Raw genomic sequence first — 25,490 nt, forward strand, 5'->3', positions numbered from 1 at the left:
AGCAAGCCGAGGACAGGAGGGGATTCTGGAGCAGACTGCTGAGAAAGAACTGACCCAGCAGCATCAATAGTTTCTTCCTCCTCTCTCCACCTTTCTTTCACCCCATCCTTCTTCTTGGGACGTTTGTTTGTTTTTTAAAAACTGAAATGCACAAATAAAATTGCCATAACTTGACCTCATGTTGCCTGCTTCTTTTCTTGTGTGTCTGTGGATGTAAAACAGTAACACACTTTCTGCTCTGTGTCTTTAATTGTAAATAAATGCAATATGTTTTCATTTTAAAATGCAGTGCAAAAAACTTCTGCTCTGAATCTTTTTTTTAGCAAAAAGCTTTTTTTTGCCTGTTGTGGAAGTTTTCCATTTAAATAAAGCCTGCAGACGAGCGGTGAGCGTTAGCTAACATTCTTTGATCAAACACACAAAGAACAGACAACCAAGCTTGATGAAGTCCCTGCATGACCGCGGGACAGACGGTCAGCAGAGTCTGAGCCCAGCATGGCTCTCAGTTAAATATCTCCAGGAACAAAAGGCAGTACACAGCTGTTTCACACCTTAAGGACCTTCTGAGAGCCTGTCTAGCTCTCCTGTAATAACTACCTGTCTCCTGGAATCTCCTTCACGATCTTGAGACTGTGTGGGAGACACTGCAAACCGTCTGACAATGTCACATATTGATGCACCATCCTAGAAGAGTTGCTACCAGTAATGACACTGACCAGTTCAAAACTGGTGAAAGAATCGTCAGAAAAGATGAGGTGGGAAAAAAAGTCCACCTGTAACACCCTTCCTGTTTCGGTGGTTGTCTCATTGTTGCCCTCTCTAGTACACCTGTTATTATAACACCAAAGCACTGATTAACAACTCTCCTCTAATACTTAACCGAGCAGATCAATATTCCTCAAGTCTGACTGACTTCATGCTATACTCTGACTAAAATGTTTTCCTTTGGGTTTTTTGAGCAGTGTGTGTATAAAATTCATATCACACACCAGTGTGGCACAAGTGTTATCTTTTATGTGTCTCCCTCATAAAAATCCTATTATACTCTCTGTATTGAGCGTAACAGAGATGAATAATGGGCTGCTAAGACCACAAGAATTCATTAAATGCAGTAAGTCTTCTTACTCAGCAATAAAAGAAGTATACACCATGCATATCAGATTGATTTATTTAATTCATGACTGATTGAATTTCAACCTCTAAAATAGTCCCAGACGCCACTAATGTCAATGTGAGGTGATGAAAAGGTCTCGTAGCTTATATTTATGGCAGGCATATCGAACGGAAACTCCAGGCTCTTTTTCTGTGCACCTCTTGACAACTTGGCCTTTGGGTTATTTTTACACCTTGAAACAACCCAAGTGCTACAGATCAGACTTGTGATGTGTTTTACTAATTGTAGCCTAGACAGTGTCCTCTCATAACCTCATTACAAGCAGTCTAAGTTACTGAAGCTAGAGCTATAATCCATCCATCCATCCATCCATCCATCCATCCAAACCCCCTTATTAAATGAAATTATCACTTAAAAATTGCATTTTGTATTTACTTGGGTTATTTTTGTTTGTCTGACGAACTGAAATTTGTAAGGGAAAAATATGCAAAACACTAAGAAGTCAGGAAGGAGGGTAAACACTTTTCATGTACCTCAAACGATGCAAACATGTGAATTAAAACCCTTTTATGCAATGATTGATCAGTACATTGTTTAGTGCAGCATTGTTCTTTTTATTGGTCCATTGGAAACACATTGCACAAGTTCGAGAAGCGCAAGAAGCATACACATGCTTTAGAGTTGTTAACAGCGTTGAAAAGATTTACAATGTCCAAAACATTCACCGTCAAGCAACAATCATCTTACTCTCAAATCATCGTTCTCATAACTCCAACAAAATCTCAGCAAGCCGAGTAAAATATATGTAAATGTAAAATAGTTACGAGTCCACGTGTGACATTTAAAATAGTTCATGTCTTTTGTTTTTTTCATGTAAAGAATGTTAACAGTTTCATTGTTTCTTGATTGATTTCATACACAAGGGGTGAAATTCTAAAATTCAAAGCACAGTTCATGTGTGATAAAGGGTGAAAGTAAACGCAGCAAAGATCCGCTGTCAGACTCAAATTGGCAGCACATGAAAATTTTTTCCAGTGGGTACCAGAATGCCCAGTTCCTCAGTTTAAAAAAAAAGTTGTGTTTGGCTCAGACTAATTGCAGTTTATTACCACTTCACATTTCACAGGCTGCTTTAATTGGTGTGACAATGAATGACTTATTATTTAAAATCAAAATATGCTTATTAGACAGCCAAAAAAATAATGTTAATAACACAATTATATTCAGCCAGAAGCAGTGAAACAGAATGATTTGAAAGTGCATTAAAAGCTGAACTGATACAAATCAAGTACATATTGTTACATAACTTTAATCTTTGATAGAAAAAAACAACAAAAGCACAAAGCTGTAGAGGTCACAGCATTCCCCACCTGACCCCAGGATGAAAGTCACAAGAGCACTGCCGACGTCGCTGTGTGAAGGTTTGCAGATAGCCCTCGTCTGAGAATCGGGTCCCAGAGTTTGTAAGAATTTAGTGAAACTTCAGTGAGAGCGCACAGAGTTCTCATATAACATTCAAAAGCAGCAGCATGGGAGGAAAATATGAGGACGTGTACCTTTAACGGACATCGGGTATTTATTTACATTCCTTAGAGAAACCTGGCTGGTGGGCCTGACCTCTTTCTATTGAACTGTGCACACACACAACACCACTGTGTGCTTGGTTTAAAAGACTCGAGGAATATTTTCCTCACGTACCTCTTGTTTCTTCCCTTTTAACAGTAAGTAATTTACGTCAGCAGTGACCTGCTCTTTACATCTTTACATGAAATCTGCCATTTCTTCATACAAACAAAAACAAGAAAATCAAGAAAGTCTTATCCAAGTCACAAACATGGAAAAATAAAAAACCCAGTTGACTTTTACAGGATGACTAAACGTGATTATCGAGGAGATTTATATTTGTTTCAGAAAGGAGGGGAAAGAAAATGATTACCACAATGATAAAAAGTGATCCACTATCCTGATTTCCAAGGAAATATTGCAATTCCAAGCAAGTTTAAGTGCAAAATGTCGATCAAGCAAACGATTTTAGAGACAGCCTCTTCTTATCTGGAAATCACAGACATAGACATAAAGCTCGAGTGGCAATCAGTAAATCACTTCCAAGCTTTATCGACTAAGTGGAGCTAAGTGGAGTTGCAGGCATCGCTGTGTTCTGCAGGTTTCTCTTTTTCTTTTTTTAAGTCACCGCGTAACCATAGCTTCCCTTTGATGCTAGTTGCGGTTACACCGTGTGCTCAAAAAGGTGCTGATACAGATGAATGCAGTTTAAGTAAATGATTAAAACTAAATTCAATAGTCCTTAATCCCTGGTTTTAATAGCATTGGTAGTGGGTTCGTCTTAATGTGCACACCTCTTTATAAATCCAAACATTTGCTGTTGTTGGCATCAAATATTAGATCTTGGAGACCTCATATTACTTTGTACCATCCTGGAAACTAATGAACATTCATACTTCATAGGACACAGCTACCATCCAGAAAGCCAGAGAGCACTCCTTGTAAATATTGCTTAGACTTTTACTGGGCCCATTAGGTCGGGAGAAAATTGTGTTTAAATAATTATTATTCCATTTTGTTTTATGTTGTGGGGTTGCGAATTTAATACCCTGATAAATTCTTGACAGCATGTGCAGCCTGTCAGCTCTACGCTATTTTCCTTTGTGTGATTATTTTGCATGTAGAGCCTGAAGCGTCCTGGATAGAAGCCTGGCACAATTACAAGATGTAGATTTAAGTAGTAGCTAAATGAGTCAGTTTATTCCAGAGCAACTTGTAAATAGCTGCATTCACTGTATGAGTGCATGAATGAAACCACAGCGATGAGTGTTTCAAATGAATATCAACTAAGGCATAATGAGGGCACTTGTTGCGACTAATATTTCCTCAGTTTGTGAAGTCTTCGTTAAAATAAAACCTGCTTGTGTCTGTGTAATAACACTTAGGTGTTATATGTGAAATTCCGCCAAATGTAGCCACCAACTCTCCGTGTAACACTCTCCTGAAAGAGGTTTTGTTTCCTGTAACACCTTTTTCACACAACAAACGAGGTTAATCCTTTGAGTGTAAGGCACTCAGCCTTCACAACCAACACAAGATAAACTCTGTCTCAGATGAACAGATACGAGCAAAGAGAAAAAGCTCATTTTTCACATGGCTTTTTGCAGACAACAATTTCCGATCGGATCATTACCACAGAGCCCGTGTGCATTCTCACAGCTGAAAGGCAAAGGCAAAACCAGACATGGCAGAGATGAGAGGACATCAGCCTAATCTTGTTGGCTGATATGCTGAGAAGGCAGAGTTGTGACAAGAATTTGCCCCGTAACCTGAAGGTTACCATGACAGCAAATGAGTCAGCCCCCGAGGCTGTCAAACATTAACAATATGTACAAAAACAAGTACAGAAAATAACATAAATATGGTGGCGTAAGATAATTGCAGCGCCATGCCCGTGGTTTTCTAACAGCAGCATCAACATTTATTCTGGTGGCACTAGAAGCAAACCACCTCGTTAGAAATGACACTGACTTTATCTGAGACCTTAGGGGAAAACTGCACTATACACATTAAAAGGAATTAATAATTCATACCTATTTAGGGGCAGGATTGAGGCTGTAATGACAAAATATAGCGGGTACTAAGAAACAATAGTGGAATACAAATGGGGCTGTCCACAATATCCCAGAAAACCACCAGTGAATGAAAGGCATATATCACAAGACTAAAAACATGTCGAAATCATGTGCCTAACGCAAAATTTCACAAGTAGCAGCAAAGGTGCATTAATGTGACGACTCACATCATTATCGACTGATGGCAGCCTGTTGTACAAGCAGCTTCAAATAAACTGTTTATGAGCTTGTTAGACTTTGTGGTGCTTTGGACATTTTGACATTGACTGTGTTCATTGCACCACTGTTCTTGATTATGATCACCAGTCTATACTTTCATTGATGTAACTGGTTAAAATCTATACTAATCTTTTCTTTTTTGTCCAAACAGGTTTGGCTGGTGAAATTAGGCACATTCGTCGTTACACCTTGTGTTCTCGCAGATCATTAAAACCCTTTAATCCAGTGAAATGCCTCCAGATGTGGGCATTCGTTTCATATGACTTGCCTTCAACATATTTTAAAAGGATGGTTGCCGACAATTACAAACTGTCTCCGTGTGCATTTCATATACAGGAGAAGAAAACTTTAAAACTTCACATTTTCGTAGTCCCAGCTGTTCCCCTAGGAACACCATGTACAGCTTAACTATACAATAAACTTTACAAAGTATAGTCTATACAACAGATGCCAGGCAGGTAGCATTATTGGCATTCAGCACAGAAACAGCAAATATCATAGAGACTAATAAATAATGTTATTTACAACTGCCTCCAGTTTGGAATTTTCCTTTAGTTGCTCCTTTGAGTTTTAAATCAAGTGGTTACATTTCATGTAAGAGATGCTAAAGATATGCACAACCTAATTTAAGCAAGTTACAGTACCTTCACTCACAGACATTCACAAGAAACATTTGTCTTTTAGTTAGCTTATGGCTTCAAGTTACAGAGAGCAGTGAGCATGAGATTCAGCACTTCCGTGTGAGTCAGTTTGAATGCCCCAATACTGAAATATTGAGTTTGTTTTAAAAAAAAAAGAAAACGGGTGACAATAGAGTTCCTGGTAACTGCACAGCAGATGTTGCATGAGATGACACGGTCATGCGTCCGCATGCTGGTTAGGTGGCTTTGAATGGAATGTGTTTTATGCAAAACGAATGCTCAGAAGATATTTTTCATTTCATTATCAGTGCAACAGAGGCTACACTTGCTCCCGCTGCACAATATCCTTTCATGGGCAGAAATCCATTCCCACTCTTTTGCCTGTTTCATTATCCTGATAGAAAGCTCTCCTGGCTTCAGAGTCACAAGATAGGAATTACTGTGCAAGGCTGGATTCATTTTAGAGGAGGGCATTATGAAGGTTTTGTTTCTTGGTTCTGTTTGTTAAGAGCTGTCTGCGTCTCTTTCTGATCCTCTGAAGAGCAGTTGGAGACAGCATTAGCCATGATGCAGAACTTGCGCAGGAGGATCTCCCTGAGGAGCAGATAGACCCACGGGTCCAGGATCTGGTTGAGGGAGGCCAAGCGTATCGCCGTCAGAAAGAAGTTACAATCTAGATGGAAATCCTGATTGGAGGTGTGGTTTGATGCTTCCTTTGAATTACACTGATCGGACAAGACCTGGGTGGAGAGCATCCTCAGCATCAGCACCTGAGGGGAAGATGTTTGGGCAGAACTTTATTTTTTTTCACACTAAGAGAATGAGGAGAAAGCATGCCATTAAGTGACAAAAGCTTTAATTTACTGAAAAAACAATCACTGGTTAGAAAATAGTTTCTGATTTTGTGTACAGAAGCCTATGTTACGTTCACTAAATCATATAACGGAAACACACTCGCTTAACAACAGTCCTGTCGGGGAATGAGCAAAAACTAATTTTCACGATTGGTCTCTGCTATCACAGAGCTGTGCCTTCTATTAATATCTCACTGGGACTGTTAAATATGTGACTGACAATGCATGATCTCATTGCGCACTATGCAGATCTCTAAACAGGACCCCTAAGTGGATTACCTCTTAATGGCAAAAGGCAGCAGCCTTTCAGAGAAAACGTGCATGACATCATTTATGTGAGGAGAAGATGGATAAAGATTCAAAGCTGTTTGTGACAAGTACTGACACAAACACATTAAAACCAATCAGTGTTTATTTTTAACATTACTTTAAGGGACATAACTATATGAAACTATGACAGCACATTGTTATAAAATATGCCTACGCAAGTACACTGTAAGAAAATATATATCCTGCAGACGCACGTGAAAAACATACCAGCAGAGGAGACCAGCATATAAGCAGGACGCACATAATCCCTAACAACTGGATGACGGTCTCCGTGGTGAGCCGTTCCCACTGCTTTGAAGACTGAGAAGTGCCTGGTTTTGTTTTACACCGGGTAACTACGCCCCGGATCGTCACCACATTGCAGAAAAGTGTTATAAGTAGAGCCGAGATCCCGAGTATGGCAAAAGTGGTGGAGAAGAATCCATTTCCTGGGACTTTGGCATCCACCATGCTGATGAAGCACCAGGTGCCCGGCCACTGCTGCGTGTATTCCCCGACCCCTGCTACGGGCAGCAGAGCAAACAGCAAAACAAGACCCCATATAACAGCTAAAATCTGCTTTGTCACACTTGTCTTCATGTGATTCGAGTACCAGTGCGGGTTAGTTATAGCCAAGGCCCTTTCGATCGCCATGGCACTCGCCATGAAGAGAGCGCACAGGCCAAAAGTTGTCATGCACACGCCAAAAAAGGCGCATAACTTGCCAGATTGGTCGATGTCACTCAAATTCCTACCAGATTGGTAAACTGAAATCACAATTGGACTTGTCAAAAGCTGCCCAAACAGGTCTGTCAGCGCCAGAGATCCAATGCAAAGCAAGAAGGACCTTTTCCTTTTATTTTCCTTCTTTCTGTAGGAGATGCACACCAGGATAAGAGCTAGCGAGTTTCCCACCATTCCGGTGATCATCATAGTTATAGGAAATCCAACTGATGCATATCCACAACTGGAATTGTTTGTGCAATTGATTTGGCGCAGTGTCTTGGAGACGTTGGCGTCCAGCATATCTTCTTCACTGGTGGTGTGCAAGCCCTCTAGAGAATCAAAGCTGAATCCAGTTATTGTTTCTAAAAGTGTACACTTATATACAGCTGTTACCCTGTGCGTATCGGTCTGGCATCATCTTGCACTCCAAAGTGCTCCAACTGAATGCGATGCGTAAAGCGCGAGGTGTCCTTTAAACGCTGGAGGCGGGACTACTTCGGGTCCGGAGGAAGCCCATATTCTCACTGTGCTGTAATAACCACTGTCCTTATGTGTCTGGAATAAGGGCACCGGTAAGTAGGGACCAGACATCGACCCTCCGGTGTTCTGCCAAAAAGCGATCGATGTTTCTGTGCGGTTTTCTTTTGTGTCTAACATGCTTGTATTGGTAAACAGGCTTCAGGCGAAATGATTTACAGGGGGTTATAACAAAGATAAAGAAATTAACTATCTTGCAAGTATCTTTATGACGTTATAACAATGTACCCACATTATAATCCATCCGGTCCTTTTTAGCCAATTAAAATATCTTTTCAGACACAAGTTATGTTTGTTGCCTTTTTCTGTTTCCAGGTTGGCCAGACTCTCTTGAAAAATATATTTAATGACAATGAAAACTTTTACCTCGATAAATACAAGTCACTTTGCCAAAAACTGATTGGAGCTTCTATGTCCGATAGCCATGTTTGCCATATTGTATGCCAGAAAGTTATTTACAGCATTTTAAATACCAGTGTTGTGATCCTCTGCCAAAAAGTGGTTTCCTGCATTTTCCAACAAATGATTGCCGGTATTTGAACTGTTGTAAATGAGTTGTTGGACTGCAATCTGTCAAACCTATCTCCCATGAATGATATCAAATCATTTTCAGGCAGAAATAACGTCACAAGAAGCTGCAATCAGTTTTTGGCAAGTTGACTTTTATATGCCCTTTATTTATCTGGATAAAAAAGTGTTTGTGGCATTAAACATGTCTTTTTTTCTCCAAGTGATCTGGCCAAAAGGGCATCAATAATGCAATAAAGATAACATCGTTCTATAAAGATATTTTAAGTAACCTGAAAGGACTGGTTTGATTATAATGTACATGAAGACAGTTGCATACAAAACTCTTGTGACGAGGAATTAGTAAGTCAAAATATTGTTATTAACTTACATATGGATTTTTTCACCCCAGAGGTGAAAATCTTCCACAAAGAACTCTTTACAATGTAACTGTTACATTGTAAAGAGTTCTCTGTTACAATGGCAACACATTTGATAGTAGATATTCTATCAGTAGAATAATCTATTCCCCCATCAAAACAATTGATATCAACTCTGCACTGTCACCATCATGTGCCTATATACTAAGAGACTTCACACTTTGCTAAACTGTATTTCAAAATAGACTAAGCAATTTTATCTTACTTGTTAATTTATTTTAAAAAGCCATTTTATTGTGACATAAACAGCCTATTGCATATAATTTCAGCATAGTCACAATTCAAATTTTACAGTTTTATTTGGATTTTTTAACTCTTGAGCTCCCAGCTTCCTCTCTCACCTCTGTGGGCTGTCTATCCTTCAAGCTCCTCTACCAGAGGCCTGGGAGCTTGAGGATCCTGCGCAGTATCTTTGCTGTTCCCAGGACTGCGCTCTTCTGGACCGAGATCTCAGATGTTGTTCCTGTGATCTGCTGGAGCCACTTGCCTAGCTTGGGAGTCACTGCAGAGTGCTCCAGTTACCACTGGGACCACTTTTACCCTCACCCTCCATATCCCTCTCACTTCCTTTTTGAACATAAGATTTTAAAACCTGAGCTTTCTGTGTAGTCAGCACCCTATTATTTATATTGCATTTCTTCAGCCATTTACTTTGAACTATCGTGTTATAGTTCGTGTTTGGTTCTTTAGTATGAATCTCGCAAAATTTGAAATTAAATGTACTTTAATAATTGTGCGAGGAAAGTTGACTATGTGGCCCAAATTCCTCTTTCCGGTTGTTTTTTGCATTTAATATAATCTGTCAAGCCAATAAATGTTAACTAGACCAGTGGGTTTATTTTCCCGCTCCTGCACCCTTGGATAAATCTGGAATTTATCAACACAGACCATGACAGTGGCAAACAGCTTCACTTCCAAGGCAATTGTTAATCCAAAGGGTATAACTTCGAGCTATAATGAGTTTTAATGAAGCAGCACTGTCATTGCTTCCGCACAGATTACCAGCTTAGTCAAAACTGCCATCTGTTGACCACACTGAGAACAGTTCAGTGAAAAGACCTTATTAACGGTACAGAAAAAGTTATTGTAGATTGTTTTTTAGATTTACAGTAGTGTAGATTAGGATGAAATTTGGTGTTAATATTTGAAAACATGAAAACTTTCAGCCCATAGCCGAAGATCACAAAAGTTAAGATCACTTACTGTTAAGATGAGCTTTGCAAAGTGGCGACACTAAACAGAACCAGACCAAATACAACCCCAACTTCAAAAACATGTATATTTCCCCTCTTGACGAACTTCTACACATTTTCTCAAATACTCAAGTTTAGAATTAAGACAGCTTGACTTGACAACCCCAACCTCTCAACAAAACCTTCATATTAAACACAGTATTAACAGGAAGCAATGTTGACAGGATTTTATTTACACAAGTACATTTCAGGTATTTTAATCAGTAAAGACTGTTCTGCCATGTTACCAGAAATGTTACTTTTTCTGCACTAATCTGGAGCAAAAAGGAAAAAAAAAAAAAAGTGAATTAATTTGTTTCAAATTTAAAGAAATAATCAGTAGCATGGAGTCCAAATATGCCACAATTACGTAAAAGAAAAAAAAAATTAAACCTAAACTGAGAAACCAAGAACGTACTTAAAACAAGCATTATCAAAAAGTAAAATACTTACCTTGAAAACACAAAATACAGGACATTTATCATCAAAATCAAACAAACAGGCCAAAATTCATACCTAAATCACAAGTAGTCTAAATTGGTGCTGAAGAATTCACCCTTACTTAAAAAAACAAACCATTTAGTTGTTAGAAAAACCATTGGTGTCTCTTAGGGCCCCAAAATTAAAAAAGGACAGATTTTGCTCCGATTTCTTCAGAAACTAAGTGTACTGCCATGAAGATATTAAGTGGGTTTAAAATGGAATACAGCCTCTTGACACTATATTTAATTTTCATATAGGACCAAACATTTATGTTTATTGGAAACCTATACAAACACTCGTCACATATCGGGATGAATATGGTTTTAAAAAGGGAGCTGCTGCCTCTCTTTCGCTGGGAGGGGTTTAAGACTTTTAATGAAAGTATACTGAAAGGAGGGTTGGGTTTTTCTGTCTTTGTTTTTTGGCAACACAACATGCACTTCCACTAGGATTCCTTTTCTTGTATTAAAGACAGTAATAAAGTTATTTCTTTTTTGAACTGGAGCCAGAATGGGACGATCCCGAAGAGTTGCCACGCCGCCTGAAATCAAACAAAACACCATGGGAAGAACAAACAGGTTAGCACGCTTTACCATTAACACTCAGTTTATGCATAACCAAGTACAAGGTCAGAATAAATAAAAAGCGTTATAAACATGGCAAAAGTGTGAACGTATTTCTGTAAAACTGAATTCCCATAAGCCAGGCGACACATGGCTAACAACAATCAGTGCCATTGTGGTATTCCACAGAAACCCAAACCTTTCGGACGAACGCGATCTAGAACGCCTCCGTTTTCTCCCTCCAGATGATGACCTGGAGCGACTGCGCTTCTGTCTCCTCTCAGGTGAGGAGGAGGGGGAGCGGGACCTCTTCCGGGGAGAGGAGCCCTTTCCAGACCTGGAGCTGGATCTTTATGAGGAATAAACCAAGCAGTGAGGTCAGTAAGGTACAACAGGGTCTCACCAATGTGGGTATCTCTATCAAGCTTCTCTGATAAGGAGGGGGTTAGGAGCACTTTGCTACGGATCACTGGTACTGAGAACATTTCACTCAAGATGCTATGTCTCATTGGTTGAGTGTACTTGGAATTACTTTAAATGTAAATAAAGAAAAATGTGCTTCTTTTTAATATAGTCCCAATAACTGAGTGGGTAAAGCAGGAGTAACTCTCGAGAGATGCTTGATAAAGACCCGAGATCTCTATTTACACGTACAAGCTAAAGTAAGCTTTAAACTCAATACTAATTGCACTCTCAGGCCTAATTGAAATGTAAGCCCACATAAAGTGAGTGAAAACGATTTACTACATTAAACTTCCACCCTGACTTTCAATTTTTTCCTCTCTCAGCAGATAATTTGGGAAAAAAAAAAATCTCTGCCAAGTAAGAGCTAAGTAAAAGGACTGCTGTGGACCTTTCTGCCCCACACATACACTCCCTAACGGGAGAGAGTGCATGTCACCTCATTCACCTGGAGCGGGACCTCGAGCGAGATCCAGATCTGGAACTGGATGAGCTTCTAGAGCGGGATCTGAAAGACAAAAAACACAAAACCTTTCCAATATTTTCTACAGAAGGACAGAGCTATGCACGGTGGTTATGTGGAAACAGGCACAATTAACAGCAAGCTACTCTTAGGAAATACCTAAAACTGCCTCAAAGCATCGGCGAGTATTCAATATACCTACAGGGTGGCTGGAATTAAAGTAATGAAAACAGGAAAAACAACAATATCCTAGACACACGGATCCCATATGAATGAATACAAGGTAAGGGTTTAGAAGAGGGAGGACAACAAATGAGCACAACAGGACATTTAATTGATGTTGATCAGTAAAGCAGAAGAAGATTGAGCCGATACTGACATTTTGCCCGGAGTTACCCTTGACCTGTACCCTTTACCTGGACCTAGACCGTGAACTGGAGCTGGAGGAGCGCGAGGAGGAGCGGGATGAACCGGAGCGGCTGCCCTTTTTCTTAGCTGGCTTATCATCATCGTCGTCACTGGCAATCAGGTCGTACTTTGACAGGTCACCATCTTCATCATCATCTTCCTCCTCATCATCCTGCAAAGGAAGTGCTTTTTTGTTGTTGTGCTTTTTTGTTTTTAATAAAATCATTTTATAATATCCAGCATTTTTTTTAATTTACAATCATCAATCTTACATCCAATTTGTATTTGGACAGGTCACCATCTTCCTCCTCCTCTTCATCATCTTCCTCCTCCTCTTCTTCTTTTGGGACTTCCTTCTTTTCACTTTCTTTTGAGGAAGACGTGCTGTTGGTCTTGCCACGGTATTTTTTCTTTTTCCTACCAAACTGGTGGAATAAGAAACAGCACATCTCTATAAATCTGAACACTGCCAATGTCGACTTCCTCTGAAGCCAAAATCTTTCACTTGTCAAACATCAGAGCAGCAATCTTCGGGTACCAGATGACACTTACCTCATCATATTCACCGTCAGATTCCTCCCGTTCGATATATTCCACATTTTCTCTTTCATTGAACCCTCCACCGTAACCTGAAAGCATTACATAAGAAAAAAAAAAAACCATCAATAACTGATGATCAAAGTAACAAACAAAAAAAATATTTACAGAATATATTGAGTTACCTGTTCTTTCTTCAAGCTTGGCATATTTGGGGGTGTTGCACATGTTGCACTCCGACCGTCTCGCCCAATTCACATTTCCACATCTTTACACACACAAGGTGGAGGGAAATGCTGGTTAGAGTACTATTATATCCCAAAATCAGCAACACTATTTGTTACAACAATATCCCAGATGAAGGTGTCCACAAACAGCATCTAGTTTACAGCAAAGGTAGGCAAGTTAACTTCTAACTCGTGTGTGACATGTGGAAAATCTCATATTTCTGTGTCATATTGCCCGTAGCTTGTCAATCAAGTAAACTGGAGCTTGCAGTGTTACAAACTGTGGTTGCTCTCATTTGTCTGCAACAATGCAAACCATAAAATGTTGAGTGGTACTTTGCATATTCGAATTGCAAGTGTCAAATTTCTTGCAAATGTGTTACACCACAGACTCCTGTACAAAAACTCCTCTTTTATTATATCCCACATGGGACTCATTGTAAGTTCTTCTTAAATAATTTAGATTTATGGAAAGTGTACATGGGATTTTTGTATATATGCAAAAGTGCCAAAGAAGACGGAGTCTTTTCTAACATTTTTTAAAAAAAGTACCAAACTTTTATCCGATGCTGGAGGTACAAGTTACGAATATAAATGAGAAAAAATATTTTCCTGGTATTTATCAGAACTTTTTGCACATTTTCAGCAATAATAGTGATTGGTAATTTGGACCCTGCCTCACTCACGAATTATGAAATCTTTATTTCTTGCACTTTATAATGTACAAGTGAAAAACACGAATACCAAAGACACCTATCTGATATGGTGCCAAGACGTTTTTTGTGATGATATCATACGTTTTGCATTGCCAGTCATTCGCACTGAAGAGGCCTCGACTCTTTTCAGCGAGCGTTTTTCCAATCTCCGTCCCTCCCGCCTTCATCATCTTCGCTTCTGTAGTTTTTTCTGCATTAAAAAATAAAGTAAATTAAACCAACCTATTTTAAATGATTATGCAAAGGATAAAGATTATTTGCATTCTTAAGCTTTACATAACAGCAATAAGAGACAGAAGGGGGACTCACCTCTACCACATCTGTTGCAACTTGTCCTTCTGGCAAAGTTCACATTTCCACATCTGCAAAAGCAAAATGTTACATGCAGGTAAGGCTTGAGCTCGTTCCTCACTCGCTTTGACATGTGTGAGTATGCTGCAGGCTGGTGCAGTTTATTCATCTTTCCATTAGCCTGTGCTCCTTCCTCAGACACAAGCCTGGGCCGCGACAAATGCAGCAACTGTGTCCGTACGCATTTAACGGAGTTCACTGGAAACACGATACTGCTGACTCCGGATAAAAACTCTTCACTCATGACCACTTGGCCTCTACAACATCATAAACACCACCCATAACAGCAGCGAGTGCAAACACTCAACCCAACCCACGTTAGCTAACCACGGCTAGCGTGCTAAATAGCATTTCTGCGCCCAGGAGAGACTAGCACGCAATATCCCCCTTGCATTGATATTCTCCAGCATGTAAGCTTGAAACCGTGTTCATTCTGTTCTGTTCTAGGCCGAAACTGTGAGTGAAAGTGCTCCATTTTATTGAGCTGCTGAACGTTAGCATGAGTCACATGCTAAAAGGCCTACACTTGCTAACCTTGCTGTTAACAGCTGCACACTAAGCACCAGTCTATTGCTACACAGAGCCCCAAAAACTGTGATTTATTCACTGTGTTGGAGTACGTACTTTTTATCCGGACATATCCAGTCCCCGTCGCTGACTCGAAAACTCTTTCCTGACATTTTAGCGCCTTTAAGCTCTACCTACCCTCGCTGGCAGACTACGCTGCGTTCACCACTGTGTCCATGCAGCACAAGCTATCTCCACCCTCCCTACACTGCCACCTTCAGGCGCCTGCCGGTACTTATTTAAAGCCACTTCCTCCAAGAATAGAATAGAAAACTTTATTTGTCAATTTCTTCAAATGTACTTGCCATACAAAGGAATTGAAATTACGTTTCACACTGTCCCATGCGTAGACATTGACAACAATAAAGTGCAGATGCACAACAAAAACAGCCCTAACAATAAGGTAATATTAAATAGGTAACAGGATAGACAAAAAATAAATAAAATAAAGTGCTCCAACAGTGTTCCCTGGAAAATAGTATACTAGTCTACTTGAGGTAGTCCCAGGTTGTGGTTGGTAGGGGTATTTTGTTTTAATGCAGCATAAGACTATAGCAGCAGTAATAGTAATATAATAATATAAATAGTGCTAAAAGAAATACTAAAAATATATAGCAGCAGGTGTGTGCAATTGCAATGCAGAGGTAGTTGTTTCCAGTCAGGAATGTTTTCCAGTTCTTAGTTCAGAGAGTGTTTCCTTGTTGGAGAGTGTGCTCTGAAAGTGGAAATTTATATAATGAAAAAACACTTTGCATTATAAAGTCGAGTGTCATTTATGTTTTGATACTCTGAGCAGCAGTTCACAAACACATAGAGCCTGTTGGCCATTATCGGATCGGATGCTCCTTTTACACTCAATACAACCACCTTACCTAACATGACCTGACCTCCTAGTGCCACACATGAACTTAAATAAGCAGCCAGCAGTCAGTTCAGGTGTCCAGTCGTGTTTTATTTATGCAGCTTAGGAGTCTCCGTTAGCTCAGATCACTTTTAAATAAAAGAGATATAGAGGTGATTCTAACTACATACTTTTATCTCCTCTGGGTTAGCCTATTAGACTATTGTTATATTGTATAGCCAAAGTTTACACAAACTGCAGCTGGTCCAAAATTCAGCAGCAGAACTCATGCTTCCCTTCATAGGTTGCCTATTATTATTAGAATTGATCTCAACATTTTATTTGCCTTTGGGCGTCACCGTCTGCCCCTGGTCACAACCCTAGGTCCTCAGTCAAGGCTCTGCTGGCCATCTCAAAGCCGTGACTGACAACTGAGGATGATTGGGCTTTTTCTGTGAGAACACTCACTCTTTTGAACAATCTCCCTGAGGCCATCGGAGTGGGGAGCTCATTATCATCATCTTTTAAATCTCTCTTAAAATATATTTTTATAAGCAGGCCTTTTCTGTGCCTCCTCTTTCAGTTATGTCTTCGTGGCAGTTTTCTCTTCTTCTCCTAGCGATCATTTTTAATTGAATTTTTCTCATAGTTACTTTTAATTTTACCCAAATTTTATGTGTATTGATTTTTTAAACATATTCCTTTTATCTTTGTGTGCCGGCAGTATTGATCTATTGTTTCACCTGTTATCTCTTCGTAAATGTTTTATTTTGTTTTCTGTCTCATCCTGTGAAGTACTGGGTAACTTTATTTTGAAAGCTGCTTTTAAAAAATAAAGTTATTATTATCATTGTTCTGTAAATAAAACCTTCAAACGAGGATCTCACTACAGGCATGCTTTGTTTTCTGTGACAGAAAAAGGGAACAGTTTCATTTGTTCCACTTTTCTTTTTACAAAAGAGTTACCCGACTGAAATTTTACTTTTCCATGAAAAAAAATACTACATTAACCTATTGTTATGCAAGTTAATGCAGTAGAGTCCATTTTAAGATCTTGGTCTTGACTTACAGAGCTGTGCACGGACTGGTACCAGCCTACATCTTTGATTTGCTACAGCCCGATGTCCCCAGCAGGTCCCTGAGGTCATCTGATCAGGGCTTACTTGCTATAAAAAATACTAAGAGGAGAACTAAGGGTGACAGAGCTTTTGCCACTGTGGCCCCGAGACTGTGGAACTCTCTCCCCCAAACATTAAGACCTGCGGACTCAGTATCTGTTTTTAAAAAACAATTGTGATTCTGTCTTGAAAGGTGCTATATAAGGTATTTATAAGGTGCTTGAAAGTACATAAACACAGTAGTATAGCACTTCTCTGTAAATGTAATGGTGATTAAGCTCACAGGGACTTTCACCCTTTTTTTAGTCAGCAAATGACGATTGAAGTGTAAAGTGTTAAATGTCAGATAAATATTACACAAAACATACAAATGAACAGGAAGACAAGTATGCTGCTGTGCAACAGGCACACTTGACATCACGTCATATTTTGCGGTGCGTTTTGCACCGAAGCCTACAGCTACGTTTAAACTGATGCCTAAGATGATTGTTTGTGCATTATTACTTAAGCTCACGATTGATTAAAAAGCTGTTCTGAGTGATGGGCATTGCTGAATCAATACATGCTTCTTTAAAAATTCCAAATTTAGCAGTTTTAAAATCATTATCTTACAATTTCTGTCTTTTTGCAATGCAAAAGCTGACCACTAGATGGCGGTTAACACCAACGTTTAACCTTCACCTACATCCTGTTCAAATATTCTCAATGACTTTGCATGTTTATTTATATCAGGGCTGTGTAAGAAAAAGCCACTTTTTTTTTTTTTAAATGTAAAACCTACATAGTCTTTTCTACAGTAGCAGATATAATTATGATTTAAACAGCAGTATGTAACTGTTATTCTTTCTGTTTAGTGTCCCTGTCACAATTATTTTAGTACTGTGTAGGTATAATCAAACACACTGGACTTGCTGTTTGCACTTTTTTGTTTTTTAAGTAGTTCAGCCTTACCTTAATTTCACTTATATGTGACACTTTCTATGTAAATTGCTGTGGCAGGGTGATGCACAAAAGTGACAATGGAAATGTGGCAAAACCACCCTGTTATACCCAATTCAAAAGGCTGGTTTGGAACTATTGCATTGGTAGTGCCTGCCAGAATCATGAATTGATCCCTCGCATATTAGCTTAAAACACAATAGATAACATGGTGGGCTGCCTTCTGTGACTCTCAGCTGGTCCCTGATGAAATTATACAGGTATAAGAATAAATTCATAGACAGCAGGTGTCTGGAGGAGGATCAAACTGTAATATATGTTATCAGTGTTAAGCTGTAATTATCTCGACTCCTACAGCTCCTTACATTTCTGCTGTATATTATTTTTAGAATCAGAGCTATCAGTCAGTGTTAAAGCCAGTCTAGTGACACTGACTTAACACGAGTGATAATTATATATCCAATCAGGTAAATATCAGGGTGGTTAACATGCAGAAATAAGCTGGTCATATGCTGCTAGCAGATAAATGCCATTGATTTGGGTAAAGAAAGGCCAAGCTGCAGTGGTTTTTCATGTTGAGGAGATTTATAGTTAAGCTTCAGCTGTGCTAGAATAGCCTTTGACCACCCTCGCGGTCAAAATGAAACTCCCTCGGAGGTCGCTGTCACAGCTGTTGCGTGACCCTGAAGCCATGCCAGAAGCCATTTTAGTATTTCAGCTGAAGTCTTGCAGTTTCTTTTCTTTCTCGCCTTTTCTTTTTTGTTGACAGGGCTGAAATGACTCAGACATGCCCCTAATGTCTTGGCCAAGATGGGTTTATTTAATTGACTGCACTGGAGATGAACCGAGCAAGATTCTTTTTTAATTACACATTGTTTTAATCATCATGTATCTGGACCCAGGACCTGCCTGGGTTGGAGACCAGCGGAAGAAAATGGATGGATGTATCTGTTAGGCAGACATGCACTTGATTTATGAGCCCCACACAAGCTTTATTAGGACTTGGGGCCAGCAAAGATAAGGACCAGAGGTGAGGGACATGTTTTTTATTTAGCCTCATGCTGTTAAAGGAAATGATTCTTGGCGCTTCATCAGTATAACTTGTGATATAATACACAGGGGCTAGAAGTTTGATATTGCATGGAAAAAGACATCCTGTACACGCAAGGCTTGGTCTCTGTGCTGTTTGAGGTCTGTTTACTTCATCAAAATCATTTTTCATGTAGAAAGCTTCTTTTCTTCTTCTCAATACTGTGCAGGAGCCATCATCACTCACAGGTTTCGGCTGAGTGTTGCTCACAAAGAATAAGGGGAGATATGAAGAAAATGAAGCCATGAATAACTAATAAGGAAACGTTGCTAATACTGTGCTATGTTTATCTGCAGCACAGAGTTGCATGAAAGATTCAAAGAGGAGTCGGGCAATTAAATAGCACTTAGGTAAACAGCTTTCAATTACATTAAATTGGTTTCACTGGCGGTAATGCTTTCTTAACTTTACTATGTCCTTTTCTGGCCAATGTACAGCCTGCCATCTGATTATGTCCTGGGTCAATAACGCTACTAAGAGAGATTTTTCAAGGGTGTCAATGAGGCTTGGGCTTGACTTCCACTGTTTTCTAGCCCAGTGACTGGTTACGGCTGAGGGTTCATGCACAGCAGAGTCTGACAGGGTGAGGCAGCCATGTATGGAGGTTTGGAAAAACCTGCTGCAAGCCACCAGGGCTTTCCAGTCCTGACAGATGGCAGCGAGCTGCTCCACAGAAAAAAGCAGAAGGGTGAGGTTGAAGAGTTGGAAGCTGGTGGACATTGGCACACTCCATCTACCATTCTTATCTCAGTATCATGATTCAGCATTAATCAGAGGGGGACGCGCATTTACCACATGCCAAAGAAAGTCTGTTGACATGGTATCATTGTCACAATTGTGTGTCTCTTTGTTTCTTCACCTGTGCTGGAGGATAGTGCAGAGCAACAAAAGACCTGTGGCCCTATGTTCAGACTAGGTGTTAGGTGAACTGTAAGATGCCAGAGAACCACATGAGAATTGTATAACGCAGACTGCTGCACAGCGAAACAGCTCGCGCTGGGAGATGTGCCACTGCATTGTGCCGTATCTCCTGTCCTCTCATCCACTCCTTATCACTAAAGCACTTTCATTTTTGGAGGCAGAGAGCATGTATTTTACAATCCAGTCCCTCCACTTCCTGTAAAAGCAAACCTGTAAAGCATGATATGATGTGTAAAATCTGAAAGTAATACATCTAGTGTTTAGCAGTAATAAAACGCAAGATGGGACAACTTCCATTGGATCATCAGTTTTGACTGTGCAAGTGCATTAAAAGCACTTTATGCCTAGCATTCATCTACTCATGGAGAAAGTTTTAAGGTATTCATATTGATATTTTTTTCAGCTTATATTTTTTCAGCTGTGTTGTTATTCATTGTATACTCATTGTAAAGAAAATGCACAAAGAGATCGATAAGAAAACAACTACTCCAATGCTGTGTTCTTGTAAAAGAAGAGCGGTCTTGGGTGGAGGCAACCATAATACTTTACAGGTGATCTTCATTCCTGGCTGACAATATCAATGTGTCAAGTCTGGCAGATCTCGACAGGCCAGACAATTGGAGGAGTGATGTTGGTGCAAAGTTTGAGACCAGCGACTGCTCTTTAAATGGAATCGGAGAAATCCACACATAAAGTGTTTACAGGGCGAGGGGCGATCTCGCTTGATGATTCCCGCGTGACGGAACAGAGCGCAATATCTGAAAACCTGCTTCCATTAAGGCGAGGCCAGCGGGACGTTCACCGGTGTCATTTCTCAGCTGCTTTTGTCAGGTGTGTCACGCAGGCTCCTGTTTCATTGCTGTGCATCACTTTTTGGGGACAGCTGGGTGAGGAAAGAAATCAATGTCCCTCCTGCTGCAGCCCCATGCACAACTCTGAGCGAAGCCGTATTAAGTACAATTAAAAGGTTTTTCTCTGCTAGTGCTGCTTATAGTCGTTTTTATAATTATAACAGAATAACAAAAGTGCTTCCCCCTGGGTTAGTTTTGATCAGTTATGAAGTATAACTCGTTCACAGTTCTGTACAGCTGATATGTTTGATAGTAATTCGCTAACCGCATTGTGCTTTTACCCCCGTAAATGAGAAGGCTAGAGTGAGTCAAAAAAGACAGATGGACAGAATCAAAGGAAGGAGAGATGAGTTCACAGTAAACAATACTCATTCTATAATTAAGTGACCTGACGGCAATTAGAAGCATTATGTGGGGAAAATTGTTTTTGCGCTTTGACGCGCTGAACCGTGTCTTTGATCCCGCGGTCCTTCTCCACTTATCTATAACTCGCCCCCTCCTTCAATCCATTCCTCTTTATTCAGTTCAACTAGCACATCATCACCTCACTGCTGGGCTGACAGTTACTAAGGAGGTAACAATGGCTAATGCAAGAAAATGGGAATCAGCTTCGGCGCAGCCTTGGCCTTTGCGTCATCTGGGCTCTGCTCGTGGCAAGCGACATAGTCCTGGCAGCGGGGTGATTAATGTGATAGGTGGAATTTGTCTCATTATGTTGACACCGGCTAATAAATGCCTTGTAAACAGCCAGTCACAGCTGTTAATGCATCATCATAATCCAGGATTAGGAGGTGCCAGGCATGGCCAATAAATGCAATTAGGCACTGACAAAATTAATTCGCCCGTACTCTGACTTTCCCGTGCCCTGTCCATTCTCAGGGAAATTCAAGTGTGTCGTGCGATTCTTCACAGAGGATAAACGCGCTGGAAATCTCTCCCATTAAATAAAGAATATCGAACTCCATTTGTGCAAGCTGCAAAAAAAAAAAAAAAAAAAAAAAAAAAAAAAGAATTTGTGGAATATCAACTCCGAGTAAGATTGAAATGAAAGCAAATATCTCTGCTTTTCTCCTCTAATCTGCTTGGAATCATAGAATTGCGGACGTGAGAGCCGAGTGTGGAAAGGTAGTGTCACGGACCCAGCTCTGGAGGACTCGGGGTCCGTGAGCAGTTTTGACTCACCTCCCGTTGATATTGTTGTTATTATTATTTTGGTGATGTGTGTGTTTTTCTGCACTGTGCTGTGTTAGTCTGTGTCCCACTCATATGTATAGGCAGGGTATGGGTGTGTATGTCTGCGGGTGTGGCTGGAGGATGGAGCTCAGCCACCTGCAGGCCTGAGGGGTGTGGCCCTGCGGAAGGACTGGCCACACCTGAAGTTCATGCCACACCTGTTGGTGATCAGGGTTCGTCGGGGGAGCTACTTAGGGGAGAGTTGGAGCTCCCACCGGCGCGGGATCATTAAGCTAAGAGCCCAAGTCAGTGTGTAGCATTAGGAAGTGCGGATCGTGTGTGTGTGTGTGTGTGTGTGTGTGTGTGTGTGTGTGTGTGTGTGTGTGTGTGTGTGTGTGTGCGCGCGCGGGTTCAGTGTTAACGACTGCTTCTGTATTGTCCTGCAGGTGAAACGAGGGACCAGAAGGGCAGCACGCACAGGGTGTGCAGTAACACAACAGCGGGGAGCACGAGCACGAGCACAGACGTCGGAGGGAAGCACGCACATGGGGTTCGAGGGAGCAACGGGGAGTTATTGTGTTTACAGCTTTCCACTGTAAATAAAGAGCACTGTTTGCATCGCAGAGTCTGCGTTTTGGGTCCTCCTTTCCCCACATCCCCACGGTCTGCCCTCCAGACCGTGACAGAATGATCCCGCCAACCACCATGGACCCAGCAAACTCAGGAGTTGCCACGGAGGAGAGATCGCTCACGCAGCTATGGGATTACTGCCGGAGCGTAATCCAGGCTGTAGACCCACCCAAGAGACATATACAGGTAGTGTTCTTTTACAATTATCTCTCATCCACTACCTTCACCACGAACATTCTGGACATTAACAAACTTAGGCACCTGGTCGCTAGTTTAAGGGAGAGCTCGAGTTTTGAACTATTTGGCTTGGGTGGTCCGAGCACGGACAGTTCGGCTGCTCTCCTAGAGACTCTTGCCGCTTGGTTTTTCACGCGTCGGCGGAGGGCTTTCCCGTCGATGCTCGCGGCACAATCGTTTGATCCGCCATTACAGAAGGCATGCCGCACTCTCCACCGCCATTCCATTACGCCTCAACCTACTCCTGCGGTTTCAGCCCGGTCAGCTGGCAACGGACCGACAGCACTCATTACCGCAGTGAGTAAACCAGACTATATTGTTTCAATAATAAACCCTGTCATTGACAATCAAAACACAGATGAACAGCGGATTTCCATGCACGCGGCCCCGCCTTCACGGAGGAGAAGGCGTCCTCGCAAGCAGCGTTCAACCACATCCACACTCACTCCTGTGCTGGTCGAAGACTCAGGACCAGCGGCTCTGGACGCCACAGTGAGTAAAATGGACTCTGCCGGTGTTATGAATTCCCTTCCTGTAAACACGAAAATAGAAACTGTTTGCTGTACCTCCAAAGACTCAGAAATGTTCCCTCTGAGACTGTAAGCTGGGAGCTGGGGAGTTCCGAGCATACAGACCCAAATGACTTTTTGGCTCAGTCTGACCGTATGGAGACGGAGGTTCTCCCCAGGGCTTCCCCAGAGGCCAAACTGGAGGTCTCAGTTGCCTCTGGACCCCTGGAATTTGTTGAGCCAGCTGTAACATTTTCATCCTCTCCACCCTTCATAATAGCCATCTCACCCTCACCTCAGCCTGCTGCCCAGCTGGTAGCTCAGTCTTCAGTCCAGTCAGCCTCTCACCTTCATCCTCAGTTGGAGGTCGATATGCCGGCTGGACCACCTCTGCCATCATTTCACCCATCTGTCCCTGCATCGCTGTCCAGTCTACCAGGAGTAGCTGCCACACCATCGTCGCCTCCGCCCTCTGCAGCCACTTCTTTACCAGAGTTCCGTCCGACTGCAGCAACCACAGTACTCTCGGCTTTGCTGTCCGCATCACCTACTCTACCTTCACCTTCCCCACCTGCGGACACCGCGTCACCATCTTCGCCTCCGGATCATCCATCTGTGGCTGAAGCGCAGCCGGAGATGCCCGCACGGCCAGCCGTGGAGCCCTGCGAGCCAGAGCAGGAGCCCGGAGAGCGGGAGGAGCAGCTCAGCGAGGCGGAGGAGCTAGGCGAGCCGGAGGAGCCCGCACCGCCAGCTGCGGAGCCCTGTGAGCCGGAGGAGCTCAGCATGCCGAAGGAGCTCAGCGAGCGAGGGGAGCCCGCGTCGCCAGCTGTGGAGCTCAGCGAGCGGGAGGAGCCCAGCGAGCCGGAGGAGCTCAGCATGCCCGAGCGGGAGCTCAGCGAGCGGGAGGAGCCCGCGTCGCCAGCTGTGGAGTTCAGCGAGCCGGAGGAGCTCAGCATGCCCGAGCGGGAGCTCAGCGAGCGGGAGGAGCCCAGCGAGCTAATGCTGGAGGAGCACAGCGAGCCGGAGCAGCTCAGCGAGCCACCCACTGAGGACCCCGCACCGCTACTGGCGAACCTCAACGAGCCGGAGGGACCGGCGTTGCCGGCAGGGGAGCTCAGCGAGCCTGGTGAGCCCGCGCTGCCACCGGAGGAGCTCGGAGGTCCGGAGGGATCCGCGGAGCCAGAGCTGGAGGTCGGCGTGCCGGAGGGGCCGCCACGTCCAGCAGCCCGGCCGCCACGTCCAGCAGCCCGGACGCCATATCGGGAATCGTGGTTGTGCTGAGGCGGGAGCTGCGACGCCGCCGCCACTGGACACGGGGCAGGTTGCCGGAGGAGCAGCAGCGCCGCTACCGCCACTGGAGCCCGGGCAGGCCGCCTGGGGAGCAGCGCCGCCGCTACTGGGCCCGGGGCTCGCCACCGGAGGGGCAGCAGTGCCGCCGCCACTGGAGCAGTGGCAGGCCCCCAGAACTGTTTTTCTGCTGCTGCCGGACCCGTGGCCGTCCGCCGGAGCTGCAACGTCGCCGCCATTGGACTCGAGGTAGGCCCCCTGAACTCTTGTGAACTCCTGAACTGTTGTGTTGATGGGCCGCCTGAGACTGTTTTGTGGCGTTTTTTTCTTTTTGCTCCGCTGCCGGATGCGCGGTCGGATTTTGGGACTGTGACCTTGGGGGGGTTGTTTCTTTTGTGGTTTTTGGTTCTGGCCCTCCGTCCTGGACCCCCGCCGCCCGCCCTGGGTTGGTTGTGCTGTGGTTTTTGGTTTGTGTTTTTGTTTTCGGGTCGTCGGGAGCCGACCCTTAGAGGGGGGGGGGTACTGTCACGGACCCAGCTCTGGAGGACTCGGGGTCCGTGAGCAGTTTTGACTCACCTCCCGTTGATATTGTTGTTATTATTATTTTGGTGATGTGTGTGTTTTTCTGCACTGTGCTGTGTTAGTCTGTGTCCCACTCATATGTATAGGCAGGGTATGGGTGTGTATGTCTGCGGGTGTGGCTGGAGGATGGAGCTCAGCCACCTGCAGGCCTGAGGGGTGTGGCCCTGCGGAAGGACTGGCCACACCTGAAGTTCATGCCACACCTGTTGGTGATCAGGGTTCGTCGGGGGAGCTACTTAGGGGAGAGTTGGAGCTCCCACCGGCGCGGGATCATTAAGCTAAGAGCCCAAGTCAGTGTGTAGCATTAGGAAGTGCGGA

General features: G+C 42.7%; 2 protein-coding genes and 1 long non-coding RNA gene across 3 annotated transcripts; 1 reads left to right on the top strand and 2 right to left on the bottom strand.

The window, feature by feature from the left end:
• Positions 1-1,848: 1,848 nt before the first annotated feature.
• Positions 1,849-7,930, bottom strand: ptger3 (prostaglandin E receptor 3 (subtype EP3)). Its single transcript, XM_080882746.1, has 2 exons — positions 7,004-7,930; positions 1,849-6,382 (listed from the first exon to the last, which is right to left on the bottom strand). Exons 1-2 carry the CDS (start codon positions 7,799-7,801, stop codon positions 6,086-6,088), a joined length of 1,095 nt encoding a protein of 364 aa, XP_080738872.1. The 5' UTR covers positions 7,802-7,930; the 3' UTR covers positions 1,849-6,085.
• Positions 7,931-10,390: 2,460 nt separating this feature from the next.
• Positions 10,391-15,208, bottom strand: zranb2 (zinc finger, RAN-binding domain containing 2). The gene is made up of 10 exons (XM_080882951.1): positions 15,052-15,208; positions 14,386-14,438; positions 14,158-14,266; positions 13,319-13,401; positions 13,149-13,225; positions 12,869-13,021; positions 12,605-12,768; positions 12,174-12,233; positions 11,463-11,612; positions 10,391-11,241 (listed from the first exon to the last, which is right to left on the bottom strand). The coding sequence occupies exons 1-10, from the start codon at positions 15,105-15,107 to the stop codon at positions 11,184-11,186; spliced, it is 963 nt and encodes a 320-aa protein (XP_080739077.1). The 5' UTR covers positions 15,108-15,208; the 3' UTR covers positions 10,391-11,183.
• A 5,221-nt stretch (positions 15,209-20,429) lies between these two features.
• On the top strand, positions 20,430-23,333 carry LOC308397052. Its single transcript, XR_013971686.1, has 3 exons — positions 20,430-20,734; positions 21,849-22,232; positions 22,374-23,333. It is a non-coding gene; the product is annotated as an uncharacterized lncRNA (long non-coding RNA).
• The last annotated feature ends 2,157 nt before the right edge of the window (positions 23,334-25,490 follow it).

The sequence above is a fragment of the Rhamphochromis sp. 'chilingali' genome (assembly GCF_963969265.1).
Source record: "Rhamphochromis sp. 'chilingali' genome assembly, chromosome: 5".
NCBI lineage: Eukaryota > Metazoa > Chordata > Actinopteri > Cichliformes > Cichlidae > Rhamphochromis > Rhamphochromis sp. 'chilingali'.

Bases quoted from the DNA above. Each gene is read 5' to 3' on its own strand.
- ptger3 (XM_080882746.1), bottom strand. From the start codon at position 7,801: ATGCTGGACGCCAACGTCTCCAAGACACTGCGCCAAATCAATTGCACA. The intron at 6,383-7,003 runs GTATGTTTTTCA...TCTTCCCCTCAG, and splicing joins TATGCTGGTCTCCTCTGCTG to GTGCTGATGCTGAGGATGCT.
- zranb2 (XM_080882951.1), bottom strand. From the start codon at position 15,107: ATGTCAGGAAAGAGTTTTCGAGTCAGCGACGGGGACTGGATATGTCCG. The intron at 13,226-13,318 runs GTAACTCAATAT...TAATGCTTTCAG, and splicing joins CAAGCTTGAAGAAAGAACAG to GTTACGGTGGAGGGTTCAAT. The intron at 11,242-11,462 runs GTTTGGGTTTCT...GTTTGATTTCAG, and splicing joins AGATCGCGTTCGTCCGAAAG to GCGGCGTGGCAACTCTTCGG.